Source organism: Thalassophryne amazonica, chromosome 9 (genome assembly GCF_902500255.1).
Source record: "Thalassophryne amazonica chromosome 9, fThaAma1.1, whole genome shotgun sequence".
Classification (NCBI taxonomy): Eukaryota; Metazoa; Chordata; class Actinopteri; order Batrachoidiformes; family Batrachoididae; genus Thalassophryne; species Thalassophryne amazonica.
In genome coordinates, this window is record NC_047111.1 from 78701734 (window position 1) to 78722301 (window position 20568).

Consider the following 20568-nt stretch of genomic DNA (forward strand, 5'->3'; position numbering starts at 1 on the left):
ACATTCACAGTTTTGAAACTCCCTACAACAGACAGGTTTACTCTACTGTTTATATGAAATCCAAGACATAAGCATCAACCTGACTTATAGAAAGAAAACGCCTGTTCTTTGGAGAACCTAACCACCAACCCACACAGGCTTCCCGAAAACGATTTAAAACTTTGAAAAAAATGCGTGTGAAGGCACGACGGCCTGCTCGGTGCGTGTCGGAGTGATTTCCACCGTCCTTCCGCGTTTTCCTGTGGCTCTCGGGCTGTGACGTGTCGTGCTGACGGCGGCCTCGCAGCTCGGAGGAGCGGGGGGCTGTAGCATGACTGGCTCCGCACGTCCTGCTCGCTTTCAGCGGAGCTCCACAAACAAACCCTAACCCCTCCTTCTCTGCTCCTCTCCGGCCCGCCCAAATAACACTAAATTCCCGACTGAATCCTGCCCGAGTCTGGGGGAACTAGGCGGCCTGGGGGAAGCCGAGGAGCGGACGGAGGCCGATCCCTGCGGCAACAATCTGGTACGTGGCTCCGCTTTTTGGCTCTCGCATCCGTTTGCAAAAAAAAAAAAAAAAAAAAATCTGTAGGCACTTTTGTGTGTATCTCTTTGTTGTTGGATGCCTGTGTTGATTTATTTCTTTATTGTCGGTGCCGAGAGGCCGCAGAAGGGTTGGGCCTTTTCTTTTCAGGCCCAGGCCTCAATTGAGGCCACGATCGGGTATTCAGGCCTAAGCTAGCCAGCCTGCGACAGTAAGTCATTTTTACCCTCTAGTCGACGATAGCTAACTTATACGCTACTTATTATAAACGTAATTGTGTTATAAGGCCTATAATGTGCTCGAAACGTGCATTATTTATCCAGAAGCAAACGTTATGTTAGCGGTGCAGTTAGCATTTATCCAAGCATGAAGCTAACAAAATGGCGCATGCTGGTGTTGTGAAATGGCTTGTGTCGGCTGATAACATTTACATCCCTCCTTTGTTTTGTGACTTTTAGCTTACAGCTGTCTATCCACCGCGCATATAACTGTCTTATAAATGTATTATTTGGCTGTAGTCGTTGGACTTTGCGTTTTGTATATCAGCGCTACTTGTGCGGTCACTTGCCATTCTTCATTATTTAGAGTTGGCTAATGTGAGCCCCGCGGCAGGTTTTCTGTGTTCTGCAGATGTGCAGTGCTTTGCGCCACATCTGCACACGCTGCCATCATTTTGTAGCTGGAGGTTGGGTTGTTGCGGTGCCTGCAGTGGAAATTAAATGACAAATCCATTGTTTACATCTCTACATCCTTATGCCAGGCACTTCCTTTTATTTTGCTTTGTTGCTTACAAGGTGTGAGATCGTTTACCTTTTGCTGAAGACAGCTGGATTTGTGAATAGACTGAAATAGTGCTGTATTTATGGCAGTTGTACCACTTGTCCTTTCACATGCACTCTTTTGTTATAGCAACAAGAAGGCAAAAAAAAAAAAAAAAGCCCAAAACATTAACTTGTAACTTATTTCACTTGGGAAGTATCATACATATTGGCACTTAGGTTGCTGTTTTACAGGATAAGCACTTAAAAAAAGGCAGTGACTGTCTTTCCACTGCCACAACTGTAATTGTCAGTCTGTTTTTCTGGATGCTGTCACGTGACCACATTTACAATGGTCATGTGATCAAATCTATTCACACCTGAGAGAAATGCCTAAACCTAATAACACCTTGATGCCATTGCCAGCAGATCTGGTGTTGGAAAATTTGTAATTGTTCACTGCACCAGAAACATAGCCACGAGGTAAAAATAAACCAGTTCTATAAAAACATTTTTAGCAGTCAAATCGCTGAGTGCTGTAACACCTTTTAGATTGCTTTCAGAAGTTTTAGTTCATGAAGGATTGAGTGGGAGTAAAAGTAAGTCCCTGTGGCTGCTCCCTTGTTTTTCACTGGGGGTAGTAGCCACAGCAGAGGTGGAGCTGCATGTTGATTTGGTGCAAGTTTTTCGCCGAATGCCTTTCTTGATGCAACTCCATATTACATGGAGAATAGGCAGGTGTGGGGTTTGAATCGAGAGCATTCTGCATAAAGCCTAGGTCCCACCGAATAATAAGGCATGAATAATGAGGTGGCCACTTTAATTATATACACCCGCTGCTGCAACTGTATGGATTACCGCTTAGTCCAATTAAGGGTCGCGGGGGGCTGGAACCTATCTCAGCAGTCATAGAGCGTGAGGTGGGGTACACCCAGGACAGGACGCCAGTCTGTCGCAGGGCCACAAATAGACAAACACAGACACACCCACACACACACCTACGGTCAATTTAAAGATTCCAATCCACCTAACCCGCATGTCTTTGGATGTGGGAGGAAACCGGAGCACCTGGAGGAAACCCACGCAAACACGGGGAGAACATGCAAACTCCACACAGAAGGGCCACGGGAATTGAACCCACGACCTTCTCGCTGTGAGGCAACAGTGCTAACCACTAATCCACCATGCTGCCGTCATTTGTAACATTATTTCATTGAAATAAGAAGCTTCTTTCTCACCTTCAGAGTAGAGAGGTCAAAATTTTTTACAATCCTGGTCTGTTTACTGTAGTTAGATTGCAAAAAGATTGATTTTTTTTGGGGGGGGGGGGATTGACCACAGATGTAGGGTTGATTTTAAGAGGTTTAAGAAAAGTCTGTTTTTTACTCTGATGTGAACTTTTGATGCGCCGTGCCAAAGGCATTGATCAACAAACTGCTGCTGATGTTGCAAAGACGAGAAAAATTGCAAATGCCGGGATTCACATTGAACAGGCTGTTGGGAGAATGAAGTGGTTTGCCATATTAAAAAACACTGTGCCAGTTACTCTTGTTCCAGTGCTGGATGACACTGTGTCTTTGCAGCACTTTGCAATTTGTTGCCCCCACTTGTGTGCTGAGAGTTTACACACTATAGTAATTAACAAATGATAACATATGTTACAAACAATATAGAGATATCTTTCGTAAGAATAGTATGGGATGAGCAATGTTATTTAAAAGACATTCAGTCTTGCAATTTTGAAATGGCCAGGTTTTACTACACAGGCATTGGCCAGTTGAGAGTAATGGAACAGAAAATTTATTGGTGATTAAATGTGACTACAAGATACATTCATTAAAAATGGTCTTCTCCCACAGTGTTTTGTCTTTTTGGTATATTTCATACTTACTTGGCGTACTGAATGTGATAGGTATTGGTTTCCAGTTCAAGAGATATTTTAAGGCCCGTTTTCAGTGCAACTCTTGCTTTCTTATTTGCATTGTACACAAAATCAGAAACATTTAATTCACAATTTTTTTTTATTTATTTATATGGTGATGGGGGTGTGATCTGCATGAAGATTTAGCAGATGACACCTTGGTCTTGCGTACACTGTCATTGTAATGTGAAATGTACACATTATTGGAATTGAATATTATAGTTGTACATGGGTATTCATAATACAGTTCTTAATCATTTGGCTGGCAATCCAAGCAAAGGATTGGTAATAGGATGGTAAAACACTTCCTTCACCAACTTTGAATCAAAATATATGTAGGCTTTTCCTTCTTTGTAGTCTGTAAGGAGCCTTGTTTGCAGGTCTCTCTCCTCTCCACTGATGAGATATTCTCATATGTCACAGGACATACATGGTGGTCAGTGATGGATTCCTTTCTCCACTCCTGAATAAGATAAAAGTGTATACCTGGCATGTCCAACCGGTCGATCGCGATCGACTGGTTGATTGCGGGCTGAGTTCCGGTCGATTTCATGAAAAAAAATCCTCGAGAGGATTTAGTGCTGCTATAATAGACTGATGCAGCAGGTGGCAGCAATGCACCAACAAGGATGCCGGCTGCCATGAAACGCAAGAGAAGAGCTCTTCTTCTATGGTGGATAATAAAACGAAAAATTATCATTTTCATTCTGGATTATTTTTTCATTTATTCGAATGGCAAATCCATCTGTCTAATCTGCAATGTAAATGTGGTTTTACTGAAGAAAGGGATTTTGGAGCAGCATTTCAGACGATTCACAAGAAATACAGTGCTAACTTCTAATGCTGACCCGACTAAATCTACTCTGCTTGCCCAAAAAGACCAGGAATTTAAAAGTTAGCGAGCATGAAGAGTGATGAATGTGGCGAGCAAGATTGTGGTGTTCTGTTTGGGCCAGGAGTCTGAGGACACATTTATTCTGTTCGCAGTTGGAGGAGACACACATCTGTTGCACACAGACGTTAGGTGGCTCAGCAGAGCACCAGGACACAGACTGGGCGGAGCCTGAGAGTGCACGTTAAGATGATCACGTGCAGAGCATCTTGTCAGAATTTGACAGGTGCTTTATTGACTTTGCATCCAAAGAGCCTTTTTTCTCTGTTTTCCATTTGGGGAAAATATAGATGTGGACTGTATATCGTCCAAAGTGGCATCACTCTTCAACCTGGATCATCACACTGAAAAATGACATTGAGCTCAAATCCTAGCAACACCTGACATGAATGTCCAAATCTGGAATCTAATGCAGACAGAGAGTGCCTGCTTACATCTGGTTCTCAGCGCCTCCTGTCCGGACTATGAGAGACGAGCTTCCTCCTCTTGGGGCCAGAAGTCCCGCTAAGGTGAGGAACAACTTTTCCAACTTGAGGCCAATCCTAGGCCTACTTGTGCTTATTCTTTTCCACGATGCACATTTACTTAAAGGAGACCTGCATTGAAAAAAATGCAGTCAGATTTTTTGAACAAAAAATGACTTACATTTACACGAGAGCCTTCTGAATGTAGTAAAGTAAATCTGCAAGCCCAGATCTGTCATTCAACGGAGAAATCTTCATTTGAAAATGACAAATTTACAGCTAACATTTAGCCCTCCGCAAATTGTCCCTCTCATCATGGACGCTGCCGAGACTGTCTCCCAGCATGCATTGCGCCAATTGTAATTTGTGGATTTACGTCAGTTTGCATCTGCACCTTTTTCTTGTCTTATACGGAAGGATCTACTTTTTTTTAAAACTTCATATTGTCTTGTGGCACGTTTGGCGAGTACACATTTCTTTTATTTGTGCTTGAAAATTATTTTGGGGGACTTTTTCATACGCCCGTTTGATTGAGTGGTGTCGCAATGAAAATCTACTGTCTTTCGCCTGCGGTACCATCGCGGGATATGGAGGTGAGACCCGCAAAGAATCCCAGTCATTAAAAATATATAAACCTCTCTCAGCGTCCATGGAGCTCTGGGGTTCCGATTGCCGAGACGTGCGATGCTGTGGATTTTGCCGCAAGAAGTCTGTCCTTGCAGCAACAGGTGTACCGGCCGCTTCGCATTAAAACAGCCAGCGTAATCTCAGGACTTGTGCCAAGTGTGCTGCAGCTCCATTCAGTAGAATCTGGCACAACACCGGCTGCAAAGCAGACACGGGCGGTGTGAGTGGCCCGCGTCAGCGGTTAACGAGCTCGTTAACGAGCCCGCAGACTTAATAAGCGCAGCGGAGGCAGAGAGCGGGAGAGGAAGAATGGCGCCCGCTGTCGATGTCGTTGCTGATCTGAGCACACAGATCTGTATCTCACATTCATTGCAGCTTACTTTTGAATGTTGAAACCAGGACGTGTATAAGTAACATTACTAACAGATAAAATCAATTTCAATGCAGGATCGGACTGAAGGCGGGAGCGCATCGTCTTGTCCCTGACGTCATGGAAATGATACGGCTGTACAAACTGTTTTCACAGAGGGCTAAATTTTAGCTGTAAATTTGTCAATTTCTCCGCTGAATTACAAATTTGGGCTTACAGATTTACTTTACCGCATTCACAAGGGTCTTATAAATACATATCAGCTATTTCTTTCTGAAATCTGACCATTTATTTCAATGCAGGTCTACTTTAAATGATGCATTGTTATTGTTAAAACCTACCAGAAAATTCAATTTGTTTAAATTTATTTTCATTTATATAGCGTCAGTCACAACAAAGTTGCCCCATGGTGCTTTACACAAGTAAGGTCTAACCTTACCAACCCCCACAGCAAGCACACAGGTGACAGTGGTAAGGAAAAACTTCCTCTGAGGAAGAAACCTCAAGCAGACCAGACTCAAAGGGGTGACTGTCTGCTTGGGTCATGCTACCGACACAAATTAGCTACCGACACAAATTATAAAAACAGTTTATAATACAAAATCCTGGAAATGTTGCCGGTGCACAGGACATCAGGTTTTCCAGACAGACATCACAACAAAAATTGTGTTATTATATTGGTGCACAATATATTGTGGTTATGCTATGGTGTTTGATATGGCTTGGTAGATCTCGATACACTATCAACTTTAAAAGTAGAGCTCGGTTCAAAAAAGGTTGGGCACCTCTGGTGTATACTATAATAAAGACATGATTTGACTTCATTCATTCATTGCATGACAGACAGAAAGTGTGGCCAAGTACACATAATGTGTAAATAAAAATGGAAATGGGAACAACAGACAAAAATATAATGGATAATCAAAATTAAAATAAGCTTATGAACTGCAGAGAACACTCATCACTCCCACATTTTTTTTAATGCAGTCATCAGTTTTGCACCAGCCAGGAAACTTTAACTTAAACTTGACTTGAACTGGTCTAATAGTGCTGTCTGTTTAGCGTTAAACTTCTCTTAATCACCTTGAATTAACTTCTTGATTTTTGTTTGCAAGTTGACGAGCTTCCAACCGGTGTGCAGTTTTCTGGGTGGTGTCAGCCACGACACACACGTCCCAGAAGGAATAATAAAAACAAAAGTGCCAGCCTGTGATGAACTTCAACTATAGATCTCTTATCGGTGATGAAAGTGGGCCGTGGGGGGGGGGGACCTGAAAACTTTTGGCAAGATCCAAAAGCCTGAAGCCCCTGGTGGGGGGTCTGGGGGGTTGTCCCCCAGAAAAAATTGAGATCTCTGATGCACTCTGGTGCATTTTCAGGTCTATTTACCCACCAAATTTTATTTTATTTTTTTTTTTTGGGGGGGGGGGGGGACAGGTCAATTTTTCCACCCCAGTCTTTTCACACAACTTGTTTTGTGCTACCAGCTTTTAATCCAGAAAGACATATTGTGGTTCAGAAAACTACACCGTAAAAGAAATGACAATTCAAAGACCTCAAAAATAATAATTCTCAGTATCGATTAGGAGTATTTATTTATTAATGCATCAACTTGTTCAACCTTTATTCACTTTTGAGATTTCCTAGTTTTGGCAGGAGCTATTGATTATCTCTGTTTTCAAATTCTTGGCCACCTGAAAATCCTTACAAATGTGTGTTTACTTCAACATTAATTTCTGATTACTGTACATTTTGAAGTTAAACTTTTCTTACATTAGAAATCTATTTTTAGACAAAATAGCATGAAAAGTAATGTGTACATGTAGTAATTATAGATTCATTCATTCAGCACATGTATGTTTCTGATGTGGGTCAAGAAATATATTTCTTAAAATATAAAGAAATATGACACAGCACTGTGCTATTTTCTTTGATTACTCGATGGTTAAAAAACTGTGGTTTATTTAGAAAAATTAAAATGGGTCAAAAACTCAGCTCGACAGTGATTGATTCAACATCCTGCAGTTAAAAGCTAATAATTTAGCTGATAAACCTCAGCAGGGCACTAACGTCGCATATTATTTTCACTCACTCACCTCAGACAAATTTTTGTCTATTGCTCAAACTCATTAATCTTGTGGTTTTGACTCGCAGACTGAATTAAACTCTCGTCTGAATGCTAAAGGCATTAACATTTTTTTTAGCAGCTGAATGCTTCACCCATTAGCTACACTTATTGTATGATTACTGGAGGAAAAATGCAGCTCATGACTTTAAATGTCAACAACAAAGTAAATCGTTAGGAAAACAGCACAGTCTCCCAAAATATGACTGTATTACCTCTTAAGCCCAAAACAAATGAACCCTCCTTTTTTGGAAATTATTGGAGGCTTGCGAACCAACACGGTGCATTACTGCCACCGTTTGGGCATGGAACTGAAATGAACTGAATGAATGGACTCTGATGTATGTTGTCAAAAATAACACGCCCATGAGTGATGCCCCTATGAATTGTAAGAGGTTCTTGTGCTGTACCTGTGTATCAATTTTCATGATGATATTACAAAATTAAAGCAGTCAAAAGGAAGAACGTAATTTCATGGCGAATAGTCGATATTTGGCACGCCGCCACATGGACGCCGTTACTCGTAACTTCACTGCGATCATCACCTACGTTCACCAACTTGTTATGCGTGTTTTCGAAGTGGAATGAAGTTGACCGTGTTAAGTATGTGACATCAGTGCCTGTTTAAATATAATGATCCATGGCGAAGGGTCAAAATGGCAGCCACACCCTTCGACATAGAGAAAAGCCTTAGATAAGTTTTGATCAGCATCCAGATTTGCAGTGAAATCAAAGCCGATCTGTTTACGTGAGCAGTAGGGTGCAGCTATCGAATATTTTTGGAATTGAGTATTCTATCGATTATTTTATCGATTAATCTAGTAATCGGATAAAAAAAGTACTTTTGTATTTTTAAACAATATCAGTAGTGGCAGGGCTCTCGCTAAGCAATGGCACAATGTCGCTGTGCCATCATGCAGATTTTTAAGTTTAGGATGTTCCCTCTCTCTCTGTTTTCCCAGGTAATTATTTATTTTTTTCACATTATTAAGTTTTTTGGAGCTTTGCCAAACCATAAGCCCAGGCGCTCTGTGAAATCTTCAGTCTGCGAACAGGACATTGTTTTTTTTGTTTGTTTGTTTGTTTAGGGTTAGGGTTTTTTTTTTTTTTATTGCACATTTCATTTGCACTTTTTATTGCTGATTTATTCAGTGTTTAGTGTATATTTCTACATGCCGTACAGAGCAGCTCAAACCGAAGTCAAATTCCTTGTTTACTGTGGATATTTGGCAAATAACAAAGCCTTTGAAAAAACGGCTGTGGAGTGCAACATTTCCACAACAGCTGCACTGTTAAATTAACTCTACAGCCTGTTGATTAAAAACACTTATCAAATCTGAATATAAGCATTTTTTTGAATAGTTAAACATGATTAATTTAAAGTGCACTTCCTTTCGCTTCATCTGCGGAGGTGGAGAGCAACCAGTGGAGCAAACCACGTTTAAAAAAAAAATATATATATATATAAACACACTGCTTCACTTTAAATGCATAAGTCCGTTTCAGACGATCCGCGCGGACCCTTTCTCTTAAAAGGCTTTATTTTACTCAGCATGTGGCTTTGTAAACGTGTAGCATCGCCTGCTACATTGATTAGCGCTTACATTAGTTATGGGCGTGCTCTATGGTCTTCTTCTCATTTTTTTGTGGGAGCGTTACAGTGCCACCTACAGGCCTGGCATATGTAGTACAGCTTTAAACGAAGCTTCGAGGTAAAGAATTTGCCTCGAACATTTTTTGTAATCGAGTTATTCGAATTACTCGATTAATCGTTTCAGCCCTAGTGAGCAGTGAAGAAGCAGTTGTGTGTTCATGTGTATGTAGCAAGTTAAAAGCAAACAGCCTCTGCTCCCTTTCGCTACGGTCAAGTTAGCCTTGTGCAGCCTCAACATACTTCTGGGTCCAAACATGGAAAGAAGTGCTCTGGCGTATCTAGAGATGAGGACAGAGTGTATGCTGTGTTTTCCCAATGCTGCCCTGAACCTGTTGAGCCAAGGTGATTGGGAGTCCACTGAGCCCCTGGTGGGTTAAGGGTTGACACCAAAGAGGTTATATGTGAGACTCACCTTCATTGTAGTCATCACGAAGCCAGTGGAGTAGCGATTTCTCATCCCTGCTTAGCAAATATTCTGCATTATCCACAGTTTCAGTCTCTGGACTTCGTCTAACCATCCGTCAGTTGCCTTCAAGGGGTCAGAAATTTGTTTGTCTCCAACTATCAACAAGGACTAGTCATTTTTGACAGCAGCGCTCTCTTCCTCCTTTGTCAGCACTAACAGTAGTTTCTGTACAGATGCAGCACACGCAAGCACAGCTAGCTCTTCTTTCCATTTCTGTCCACTGCCGTACGTAGTCCTGGTTGTAACAGGCAATCCGCGGAGCTGATAAAAATGCTTTAAATCGTCAACTTTCCAGCGGTTGAAATTATCCAAATTATAGCACTCCTTGCTGCTTTCCGCCGCCATAGCTTGTGGATTGGTAGTCGAAAAATTTAGCCTACCCATAATGCACCGCACGGCCCGAGATGTGCACTTCGCTTATTGTTTCCATCTCACCCTGTCCTCTGAATCTTCCTCTGTCACACCAACCACCTGCATGCCCTCCCTCAGCACATCCATAAACCTACTCTTTGGCCTCTTGTCCTCTCTGCTTCATCCTCAGCATCCTTCTCTCTATATACTCTGGGTCCCTCCTCTGCACATGTCCAAACCATCTCTGCCTCGCCTCTTTGACTTCCCACCTGTTTAATTAATAAAATCTGTTTGCTTTGATATTATTATTATTGGATTTACAAGGATATTTTGTAACCCCAGTTATACAGCTTTGTGATGAAATGATATGGAGGAGGATTTTCTTAAAAAGAAAACCTGAAAGTTCAGATACAATTTGCATAAGGTACATCTGAGATGAAAGCCTAGATTTGATGTTTTGGTAAAAGAAAATCCTCTATACCACTTCATCATGAAGCTGTATAGCTGGGGATACAAAATGCTAAACATGCACTATGCACGATTTCTCCAGTCACAGCCAGAGAAGCCTATAACTTCTTTTGGATTGTCTGTTTGTGTTGCAGAGGTGGGACAAAGTTACTGTCAAGTCATTCTCAAGTCATGAATCGGCAAGTCTCAAGTCAGCTTGCAAACAGTTGGTCATTATGACTTGAGACTTGCCGATTCATGGCTTGAGAATGACTTGCTGGTGACTGTGTCCCACCTCCAGGGCTCGACATAGCCATTTGCCCGCTGGCCCGGCGCCGATTTGGCTCACTTTCGGGCCACTACGGGCCAGTACAATTTATCAAATGATGGCCCACTCGGGCCACTATAAAAAACCGCTAAATTCTGTTTATTTTCCCATATTTTGCAGCGGCAAAATTGAATTTCTTCACATCTCCATGTCATCAAACTTCACCAAGTCTGCCATGTTTGTTTTGTTTCTTCTTCTTTGTTTGTTTTGGTTTTGCATCACGGACCACATCCCGCATCGGGTGTTGATAATGGTATCGATATCGATGAAATCTTATCAATACCCATCCATAACCACGTTCCATGCTCCCGCAGAATCTTGCACATATTGAAATGTATGTTGTCGATGCGTGGAGCATGCATTTGCCATTTCCGTCACCGATCTTCGGCAGTGTTCGTTAGCATCTTTAAATGCGCGGGAAGCTGCAGGAAATGAAGACGAACAAGACGCAAATCTAACAGAACACTTTGAAATTCGAATTGAAATATGTTTAAACTACATCCACCCAAACCTGGTCAACAACCAGGAAAGAGTTTTGCTAAAGGAATTGGCCAGAAGAGGAAGCTTAGTGATGATGAGTTAAGGGAGAGAGACAGGCTATAAGGAAGAGAGGTTTTGTCCCAACCTGGCCACAGAAATGGCTGTGGCTTGGTCATGACCAAGAGAAGAATGAATTTTTCTGCCAAATCTGCAGGGCCTATTTGTCGACAAGTAAGTAAAGTATATGCTTGGTCCTGGTAGACCCTGGCTGTTTTGAAGCTGGTTTAAAAGTCTAACCAGCTTGCCTTTGTGGAAACCCCATGGTGACAACATTAGCAAAGGAGCCAAGCATAATTTTTTTTTTTTTTTCTTTCAATTTTTAGATCTGTAACTCCAATCCAGACAAGGCATACTTTTTAGTTTTGATATGGACCTACATCTGTATTTTACATTTCTGACTGTGAGTTAGCCAACTCTGAGGGTTGCTTAAAAAAATGCCCTCTAAGTTTTATGGGAGTCACTTCATTTTTTTTTTTTTTACACTTGAGAATGCCCTCTGATAAATTCTATTTTATTAACTTCATGGTCCATAGACTATTTTTTTTTTCTGGATTGGTTTATATTATATAGGCAGTTTATTTGCAGGATTTCAGGCTGGAATATCATGAGCTCTCGTATGCAAAAGTATGGGCCAGTGCTCCTACACTGTGGGCCACTAACTTCTAAATTCTACTGGCCCTGTGGGCCAGTAGGGCAAATTGGTTTATGTCAAGCCCTGACCTCTGGTATGTTGTTGGCTTTCCTCACTCCTTCTTGCACAGTCACTCAGTCCATACAGATTTGCCTTACAGTGCCACACTGTATTTCTTAGTTATTGATGTAAATAAAGTCCAAGACATATTCAAGAAATGTTCATATATCCATCCCCTGACCCATCTGAAGAAAACTGGCAATAAAACTGATTATTTGCAGGTATTATACCAAAGGAGACATTACTTATGCAACCCATCATCTTGGCTTTTATGTTTTTAATTAATTTCTATCAAGTTGTAGAGGTTTGTATTTGAAATGGCATAAACAAATTAAAATGTCTGAAATACCAAGTGTTCAAATGCTTTTGGAGGGCAATGTATATCTTGGCTGCAATGCGCCACTTCTCCCAGGCATTGAGAACATAGCCTGCAGGGTAGGTTCCATCTGAACAGGCAGGGTCCCCCAGCCCTGACTTCCTTGTTGAAAAAATCGTGTCAGTAGCGTTCAGAGACCGCTGATCAATTCTATGGTTAATCCAAATATAGTTTGAGGAATTCACAGTCTGGTGAAGTACGGACTTGAAAGTTGGAGCAGAGATAGAGGAGAGAGGAGGAGATGTGACCGTCCTCGCCAGAGTCCCAAGCTGAAGCAAAAGGGGGTCATTTTGGCTGTTCCGGGTCTCTGCAGATAATGGGTAACGCCATGCAGGCTTTGACCGGTGTATATATACAGTCCTATGGATTTACCTTGTTTGTCTATGACTCTTGTAAGTGCAACACTTCTAAAAGCAGTTTATAGATTGTAATGAACCTTTACACAAAGGTAGCACAGACTTTGTTGCTCAGATGTCTCCAGTTTTCCTGTTTTTTTGTTTGTTTGTTTTTATTCTTGCTGAATATTTCAAGCCCAGTGGCCCACATCCTGGGACTGCTGGTTTGACAAACCTGTCAGTGGCTGGGGAAATACTGGTCATATTATTGAAAAATATTGAGAAAATTATGCTAATTAACATGATTGGGATTTATGCATTTTTCTTGACCTCAACTTGTTTGTTACATCTTTTGCTGTCAAAGATGTAACTTTTTATTTTTAATCATTTTCTTTCAGCTCTCCAGTAACAAATGCAGTGCGAGGACAATGGATGAGGATGACACCAGGCTTTCAATACATTCTGAAGAGCCTAAAATAATATTACACGGATCGGGTAATTGGTCATGTTAATTGTCATGTGTGTCCATTTACTGTACAAAGTATGATTATACTGTGTGATGATGGTATACAGGTATTTCAAGAAGCAGGATTCTTTGGTTGACCAGATAAGGTTAAAAATGAAAAGGTTAGCAATGTGATATTTACATGCAATACATTGGTGAGAATCATTATCATTTAATTTACCATTAAACACATCCACACACAATAAAGGCTTGTACTTAACTGTTGTCTGGTTAATTGGGTAATCCTGCTTCTTGCAGATGAGGGTGGTGCCGGCGGGCACGAGTTTGTTGTGGAGCTTCAAGAGACTGTGTTGGTGTCAGAAGGCGAGGGGGAAGGCATGGCGGTTCACAGGTTTGCCCCAGACGAGCTAGTCATCCAGGATGCTGTTGAAGATGTGATTTCTGAGTATGTGCACTGCGATGAAGATGAAGATGTCGCTGTAGAAACCTGCGTGATGGCCTTGGAGGGTGAAGAGGAGGGTGTTGCCATGGGAGACATCCCTGAAGATGGGCTGGATCCAGAGCAGCAAGACGATGACCAAGATGGCTGTGGAGATTATCTAATGATATCCTGTAAGTTCACTGCAATTAGATTGCTTTTGCCAGTTTTACTCTGCATTCTCCTTGTCTAAAAACCCAAAAGTGTGTCTTAAACACTGTCGTATTCATGACCATTTAATGGTGTAACAATATAATCAGAATTTTCCATTTTTCTTAAATTATTCTTAATATGATAGAGCTGCTGAACAGTCCTGCTGTTTGAATACAGCTGAAGTGTGTCTGATGTGAGCTATTATAAAGTTTTTAAATAGAAAAATTTAAGAAACATTTAAATTGCCCACTGGCCTTGTCTTTAGGACACAAATTCTTTAAAAGAAGAAAAGTACCTTCTAATAGGAATATGGATGGTTCATTAAGATTGTTTTCCCCTATCAATGCTGTTATTATTCTGCTTATCAGTCCTTTTCTTTATCGGTGCCTGCCCCCCCTTAGGGAAAAATATGGACTTACAAAGGTTTTCAGGATCACTGCTGCTGTTTTCCTTGTTGCTAGATGGAGGGACTGACATCAGGTGTGATGTCACACATGAGTTTTTGCAATGTGGTGCTGTCAGAAAAACATGCAGGCATTGAGAAGAGGAATTGGTGGCATCTGAGTCATACTTTTCAGATTGACTGGAAAAATTAGGAAGAATTTGGAACCGGTTTTCGATTCCCATCCTAAAACAGGAGCTTATGGGCTCAAGAAGATGAGAGTGCATGATTAAATCAAGGGGAGCACCTAACTATTAGTTTCATTTTTATAATTGAATTAATCAATTTTTATTACTTGAGTAATATAACACAATTGATCAAAATTACATTTTAAAAACGTACTTATTTTATAATATTCAATTGTCTTCTCTTTAAAAATGAATAAATAAATAAATGGTATAGTATGCACTGCTGGACATTATTCCATAACAAAAAGCTCCCCCTTTCTTGTTAATTTGCCTTTTACAGTCACGATTGTTGTGCAGTTGATATTTAGCAGTTGAGCAGTAAATGGAAAAATTCAAGTCACTTTTAGGAGGAGTAACAAAAGTGTATCCTCAGATCTAGCAGTGCAACAAAACACCTCATTCTCTACTTAAAATGCTCCCACATTTAGTGTGGACGAGTGTCCCTGCCCCTGCTTCACCTGATTTCTCTTCGGAGTCCATACACTGATTCTGAATACACGCAGCCATATTGAGACACCTCGACGCACATTAAATGAATCTGCATATTTACAGTGCATCTGGAAAGTATTCACGACACTTCACTTTTTCCACATTTTATGTTACAGCCTTATTCCAAATTGGTTGAATTTTTTTTTCCTCCCCCTCAAAATTCATCTCACAACACCCCATAATGACAATGGTGGGGAAAAAGGAATTTTTTTTTTTTTATATTTTTGCTAATTTAATAATAATAATAACAATAATTAAAAACTAAGAACACCCCTGTCACACCTTGACACTTTAGCTGGTGTTGTTGTTGGTCATTCGGCTGCTACCTTTTTTTTTTTTTTTTTTTTTTTTTTTTTTTTTTTTTTTTTTTTTTTTTTTTCCAGGGTCGCCACAGCGGACACAGCCAGATCCACATTGGTAATTGGCACAGGTTTTACGCCGGATGCCCTTGCTGACGCAACTCCAGTTTTACCCGGAGAAACAATTTAGCTGGTGTATGCCAACCGCATAAAAAAAAAACTGCATACATTGGTGTAATCTAATAACTTATGTGTAAGTTTTGTATAAGTTACGGGCATGTTGAAGCTCGCTGATATATAAAATGTTGGGCGTGCACAATATTTTCGACGTATGCCAGCATATGACTCATACGTCCTGCATACGCCCGCTATATGTGAGCTAAGTTATGAGACTGTTGACACAGGTTTCTTCTAAGTTACTCATAAGTCGAAAAAATTAATCTATTGATACTGTCCTTTGATTGGCTAAATAAATGAAAGCTGCAGTCCTCATGCAAACAGTTCAGACTGTTACATATGTAAAACCATTTACATACAATAAAATTTAAGGTCTTAATCTTACCTGTTCATTTCAGTCAGATTCATCATCACAGCTTGACAAAAGTATTCACATTAAGCGTCCTGATTTTGGAAAATGTCTGAAAATACTTTAGTTTCTTGTCATGGCTGAAGAAACGTCCATCCATCCATTTTCTTCCGCTTTATCCGGTTGAAGAAACGTAGTGTTTCTAAATAAGTCCCTCTGTGTAGAGCAGAGGGTCACCCCATTGAGTCTGGTCTGCTTGAGATTTCTTCCTCAAATGATCAGAGGGAGTTTTTCCCTTACCTTTGTTGCCTGTGTGCTTGCTCTAGGGAACGGTAAGGTTCAACCTTACTTGTGTGAAGTGCCTTGAGGCAACTTTGTTGTGATTTGGCGCTATAAATGAAATAAATTAAACTTGTGTTTTGTGCATTTCTTAGCCTGAACCAGAGCACACAGACGCTTTGCCCCACAACAACACAGTTGACTTATTTTAAAAGTTGAAAGGGTCACAGCACTTTATTAATTCACATCAGCATTTATCACAGGCATCAGTCGATTCTTTAGCATTCTGCATGTGATAAAAATAAATCCCATGATCCACCAAGACGAAAATAAAATTTAAATTACAAAAGAAATGTTAAATTACTTTGTTTGGCCTCCGTGTGGAGGGGAGGGGCCACGTGACAGCGTACGCGTGCTCAGTGATGCCTTTGTCAATATTTACGTGTTCCACGTGCAGAACAAAAGGGTTCTGTCGGTGGTGGAAATGCAAACCAAGCCAGACTCAACCGTTCCGACCCGAACCGGTTGGTAGAAAGCAGGCTGTCGGCATACGCTGGCTAAATTGTCATGGGGTGACAGCTGCATAATTTATTCGGCGCATTTTGCATACGTCGGCACACGCTGGCTTAATCGTCAAGGTGTGACAGGGCCGGAAGTATTCAGTCTTTGCTATGAAGCTCAGAATTGAGCTCAGGTGCATCCTGTTTCCAGTGATCATCCTTGATGTTTCTATAGCTTAACTGGAGTCCACCTGGGATAAATTCAGTTGATTGGACATGATTTGGAAAGACACACACCTGTCTACATATAAGGTCCCACAGTGGACAGTGCATGTCAGAGCACAAGCCAAGTATGAAGTCAAAGGAATTATCTGTAGATCTCTGAGACAGGATTGTCTCGAGGCACAAATCTAGTGAAGGGTACAGAAACATTTCTGCTGCTTTGAAGGTCCCAATGAGCACAGTGGCCTCCACCATCTGTAAATGGAAGAAGTTCAGATCCACCAGGACTTTTCCGAAAGGTGCCCGTCCATCTAAACTGAGAAATCAGGGGAGAAGGGCCGTAGTCAGGGAGGTGACCAAGAACCCAATGGTCACTCTGTTAGAGCTCCAGTATTCCTCTGTGGAGAGAGGAGAACCTTCCAGAAGGACAACCATCTTTGCAGCAATCCACCATTCAGGCCTGTATGGTAGAGTGGCCAGATGGAAGCCACTCCTTATTAAAAGGTGCATGGCAGCCCACCTGAAATTGGCCAAAAGGCATCTGAAGGACTGTCAGACCATGAGAAACAAAATTCTCTGGTCTCTATTAGTGTTTTAAGATATCATGTTTGGTGGAAACCAGGCACCATCCCTACAGTGAAGCATGGTGGTGGCAGCATCATGCTGTAGGGATGTTTTTCAGTGGTGAGAATTGGGAGACAGTTCAGGATTAAGGAAAAAAATGCAGCAATGTACAGAGACATGCTGATGAAAACCTGCTCCAAAGCGCTCTTGACCTCAGACTGGGGCGACACTTCATCTTTCAACAGGACAATGACCCTAAGCACACAGCCAAGATATCAAAGGAGTTAAAGGGTTATGAATTCTTTCTGCATGTGCCATACATAATTGACATAATCAATTGTGTCAGCACGTTTTCCCAGCCCGAATAAAACCCTAACAACTCCAAAAACAATCGCAATACGAAAAAGGTTAACTAAGACACCACGCATAGTGAAACAAAATCAGCACGAGTAGAAATATGTAGTAGTTGTAGTGTTGTTTACATGTTTGGAGCACAGAGCAAACCTTCAGCCTGAGACTGCAGGACACGTGGCGTTATATAAGGGTCAACAGGTTATGTATGATAAAGGGGTTGAGGATTTTTATTTATTTATTTCAGTAAGTAAGTATTAAGTAAACTTGATTTATATAGCACCTTTCACAGATACCAATCACATAGTGCTTTACAGAGTGCAGAAGAATAAATACAAAGGTATAGAATACAATGTTAGAACAGCAAAATAAAAACAAAGTAGTGCTTGTCTAAATAAATGTGTCTTAAGCTGCTTTTTAAAGGAATCAACAGTCTGCCACATGGAGAGATGGGGGCAGGGCGTTCCACAGCCTGGGTGCTACTACTTGAAATGACAGGTCCCTCCGAGTTTTAAACCGGGTCTTACGGACCTTCAGAAGGTTCTGGCTCGAGGACCGGAGAGAGCGGCCAGAAGAATAGGTGACTGGTCAAACTGTTCTGTTTGACCAGTCAGTTTGAACAGTAGAATCTTGAAATCTGTCCTCACATGGACCAGTGAAGGAAGGCTAACGCTTTAGTAATATCAAATTTCTTACTTCTGGTCAAAAATTTAGCCAGTATACTCTGGGTCATTTGAAGGTTTCTTAGACTCACTCAGTCCAGTCGAAGATTCAAGCTTCTCTACTAAAGTTTCTTAGACTGCTATGTGGTGTATGCCAGGCATTACAGCAATAATTTCTGTAAGGCACGCAAGCATAAATTGGTATCACTGGATCTGCCACAGACAGGATCAGTCAAATCATCACAGCGTTACAGTCTTGGTCACATATTTATTATGCAAGCTATAGGATGATGTCGGATCCAAGATCACACCAAAACTACCAAATGGCCATTTGTCTTACATATAAGGTAGTAGTTCATTTAGAGAACTTATTAAACTTGTAGAAATACAGGAAAAAAGTAGGTGTTTAAATTTGAAGGAAAACTTGTCAGAAATTAATTTAATTCAGACCTGCATGCATTTTTAGCGAATTTAGTGGTATGTAACGGTATGAAGAGTATGATACTGTACATGGTGAATTTAAAATAAATGTCTGTTACAGAACCTCCTCTGCTGTTGGCAGCTTTGTTTGCGGGTGTGTATATTTTATGCATGTCAGAATGTACATGATGTAATATTTCTTCTTTCCCTGACCAGTGGACGAAGCAGGGAAAATGGTGTCCGAGGATGGAACCGAGGTAACTGTAGAGGACCAGGAGGTGGAGAAGGATGAGGACGGGCAGGAGGTTATAAAGGTGTACATCTTTAAGGCTGATTCGGGGGAGGAGGACATGGGTGAGTATCAGTTTGCCTGGTCATGGAGTGTTGTTGCTGAAATATCAGTGTGTGCAGAAAGCAACAGTAAAACAAATTAATTATTCGGTGTGAAACCATCTGTTAATGGCTCACAGCATGCTGCTGTTAAAACACAACTGTTAATATAATTGAATGTGTTATTGGTGGCCTCCTATACCGAATTTTTGGCCCCACTTTCCAACCACATTTCAAAATTGAGGAAATCAGGCCCAGTTATTTTATTTGCCATTTTAAATAGAAAATAAAATTCATATTGCCTACTATTTTATACCTGGGTCAGTGTGGTGGCCATGTGGTTAATGCACTTGTTTTTAAAAACAGAAGGTTCCTGGTTAAAGACTACCTGTGCCCACTCTCCATGTTATGTGAAGTTATATTACGAAGGGCATCTGGCATGAAACATCAACATATGGATCCATATCTGATCTGCTGTGGAGACTTGGAGCAAAAAGGGAGAAGCCAAAAGAACCTAGATTGGTAGTTTATATCCACTTGCAGACAAGTATTACTGATTATTGTGGAGTACACCTGAGTACACACGATTCCCATTACACAGTTGTTTTTGCTCATGGAAAGTGCAACATCTATGTATTTCCCACACTTTTCCATTTTGTAGTGATGGTGTCAATGCGATAATTATCTCCTATTTGGTTGCTCGGGCAAATGATTGAAATCCATCTGTTGAATGTCTACAGGCCCCTTGGGCCCAAACAAAGCATTGACCCAGAGGAAATATCACTGTGATAGTGGCCTGATTTGCATTATATTGGATTAATGTCAGTGAGTGCAAAATCTTATTTTAGCTCATCGGAACTCTACTATTGAGCTATAGTGCCCTCCAAAAGTACTGGAACACTTGCTTTTTCACACATTTTAATTTGTTTATGCCATTTCACTCACTCACTCACTCAATCATCTTCAACCACTTATCTGGGTCGCAGGTATGCCATTGTAAATACAAAAAAAAAAAAGTGATATAAATTTATTAAACATATAAAAGCCAAGACGATGTGTTGCATAAGTAACAGAACGCTTTGGTATAATACCTGTAAATAATCAGTTTTATTGCCGTTTTTCTTCAGACAAGTCAGGGATGGATACATGAACATTTCCAAGTAATGACATTCTTAAAAAGACCTGAAAGTTCAGCTACAATTTGCCAGAAGTTGCATCTGAGATGCAAGCCTAGATTTGATGTTAAGGTGAAACAAAATCCTCCTCTATAGCACTTCATCATGAAGCTGTATAAGTGGTGATACAAAATGCAAAACTTGCACTATGCACAG

The 20568-nt window shown here is 40.9% G+C and overlaps 1 protein-coding gene across 4 annotated transcripts in view; it reads left to right on the forward strand.

Moving 5' to 3' along the window:
• The first annotated feature begins 215 nt into the window (after positions 1 to 215).
• Positions 216 to 20568, forward strand: part of LOC117517469 (zinc finger X-chromosomal protein) — a 35669-nt gene continuing 15316 nt past the window's right edge. Inside the window, exons 1-4 of one of the 4 annotated variants that reach the window (XM_034178496.1) lie at positions 216 to 505; positions 13267 to 13363; positions 13632 to 13946; positions 19124 to 19261. In XM_034178496.1, coding sequence (XP_034034387.1) covers positions 13297 to 13363; positions 13632 to 13946; positions 19124 to 19261 — 520 coding nt within the window. In that variant the 5' untranslated portion in view covers positions 216 to 505; positions 13267 to 13296. Of the gene's footprint in view, positions 506 to 596; positions 735 to 13136; positions 13364 to 13631; positions 13947 to 19123; positions 19262 to 20568 lie in introns of those variants that run through there. The other 3 variants (XM_034178499.1, XM_034178498.1, XM_034178497.1) reach the window with 3 other exon arrangements.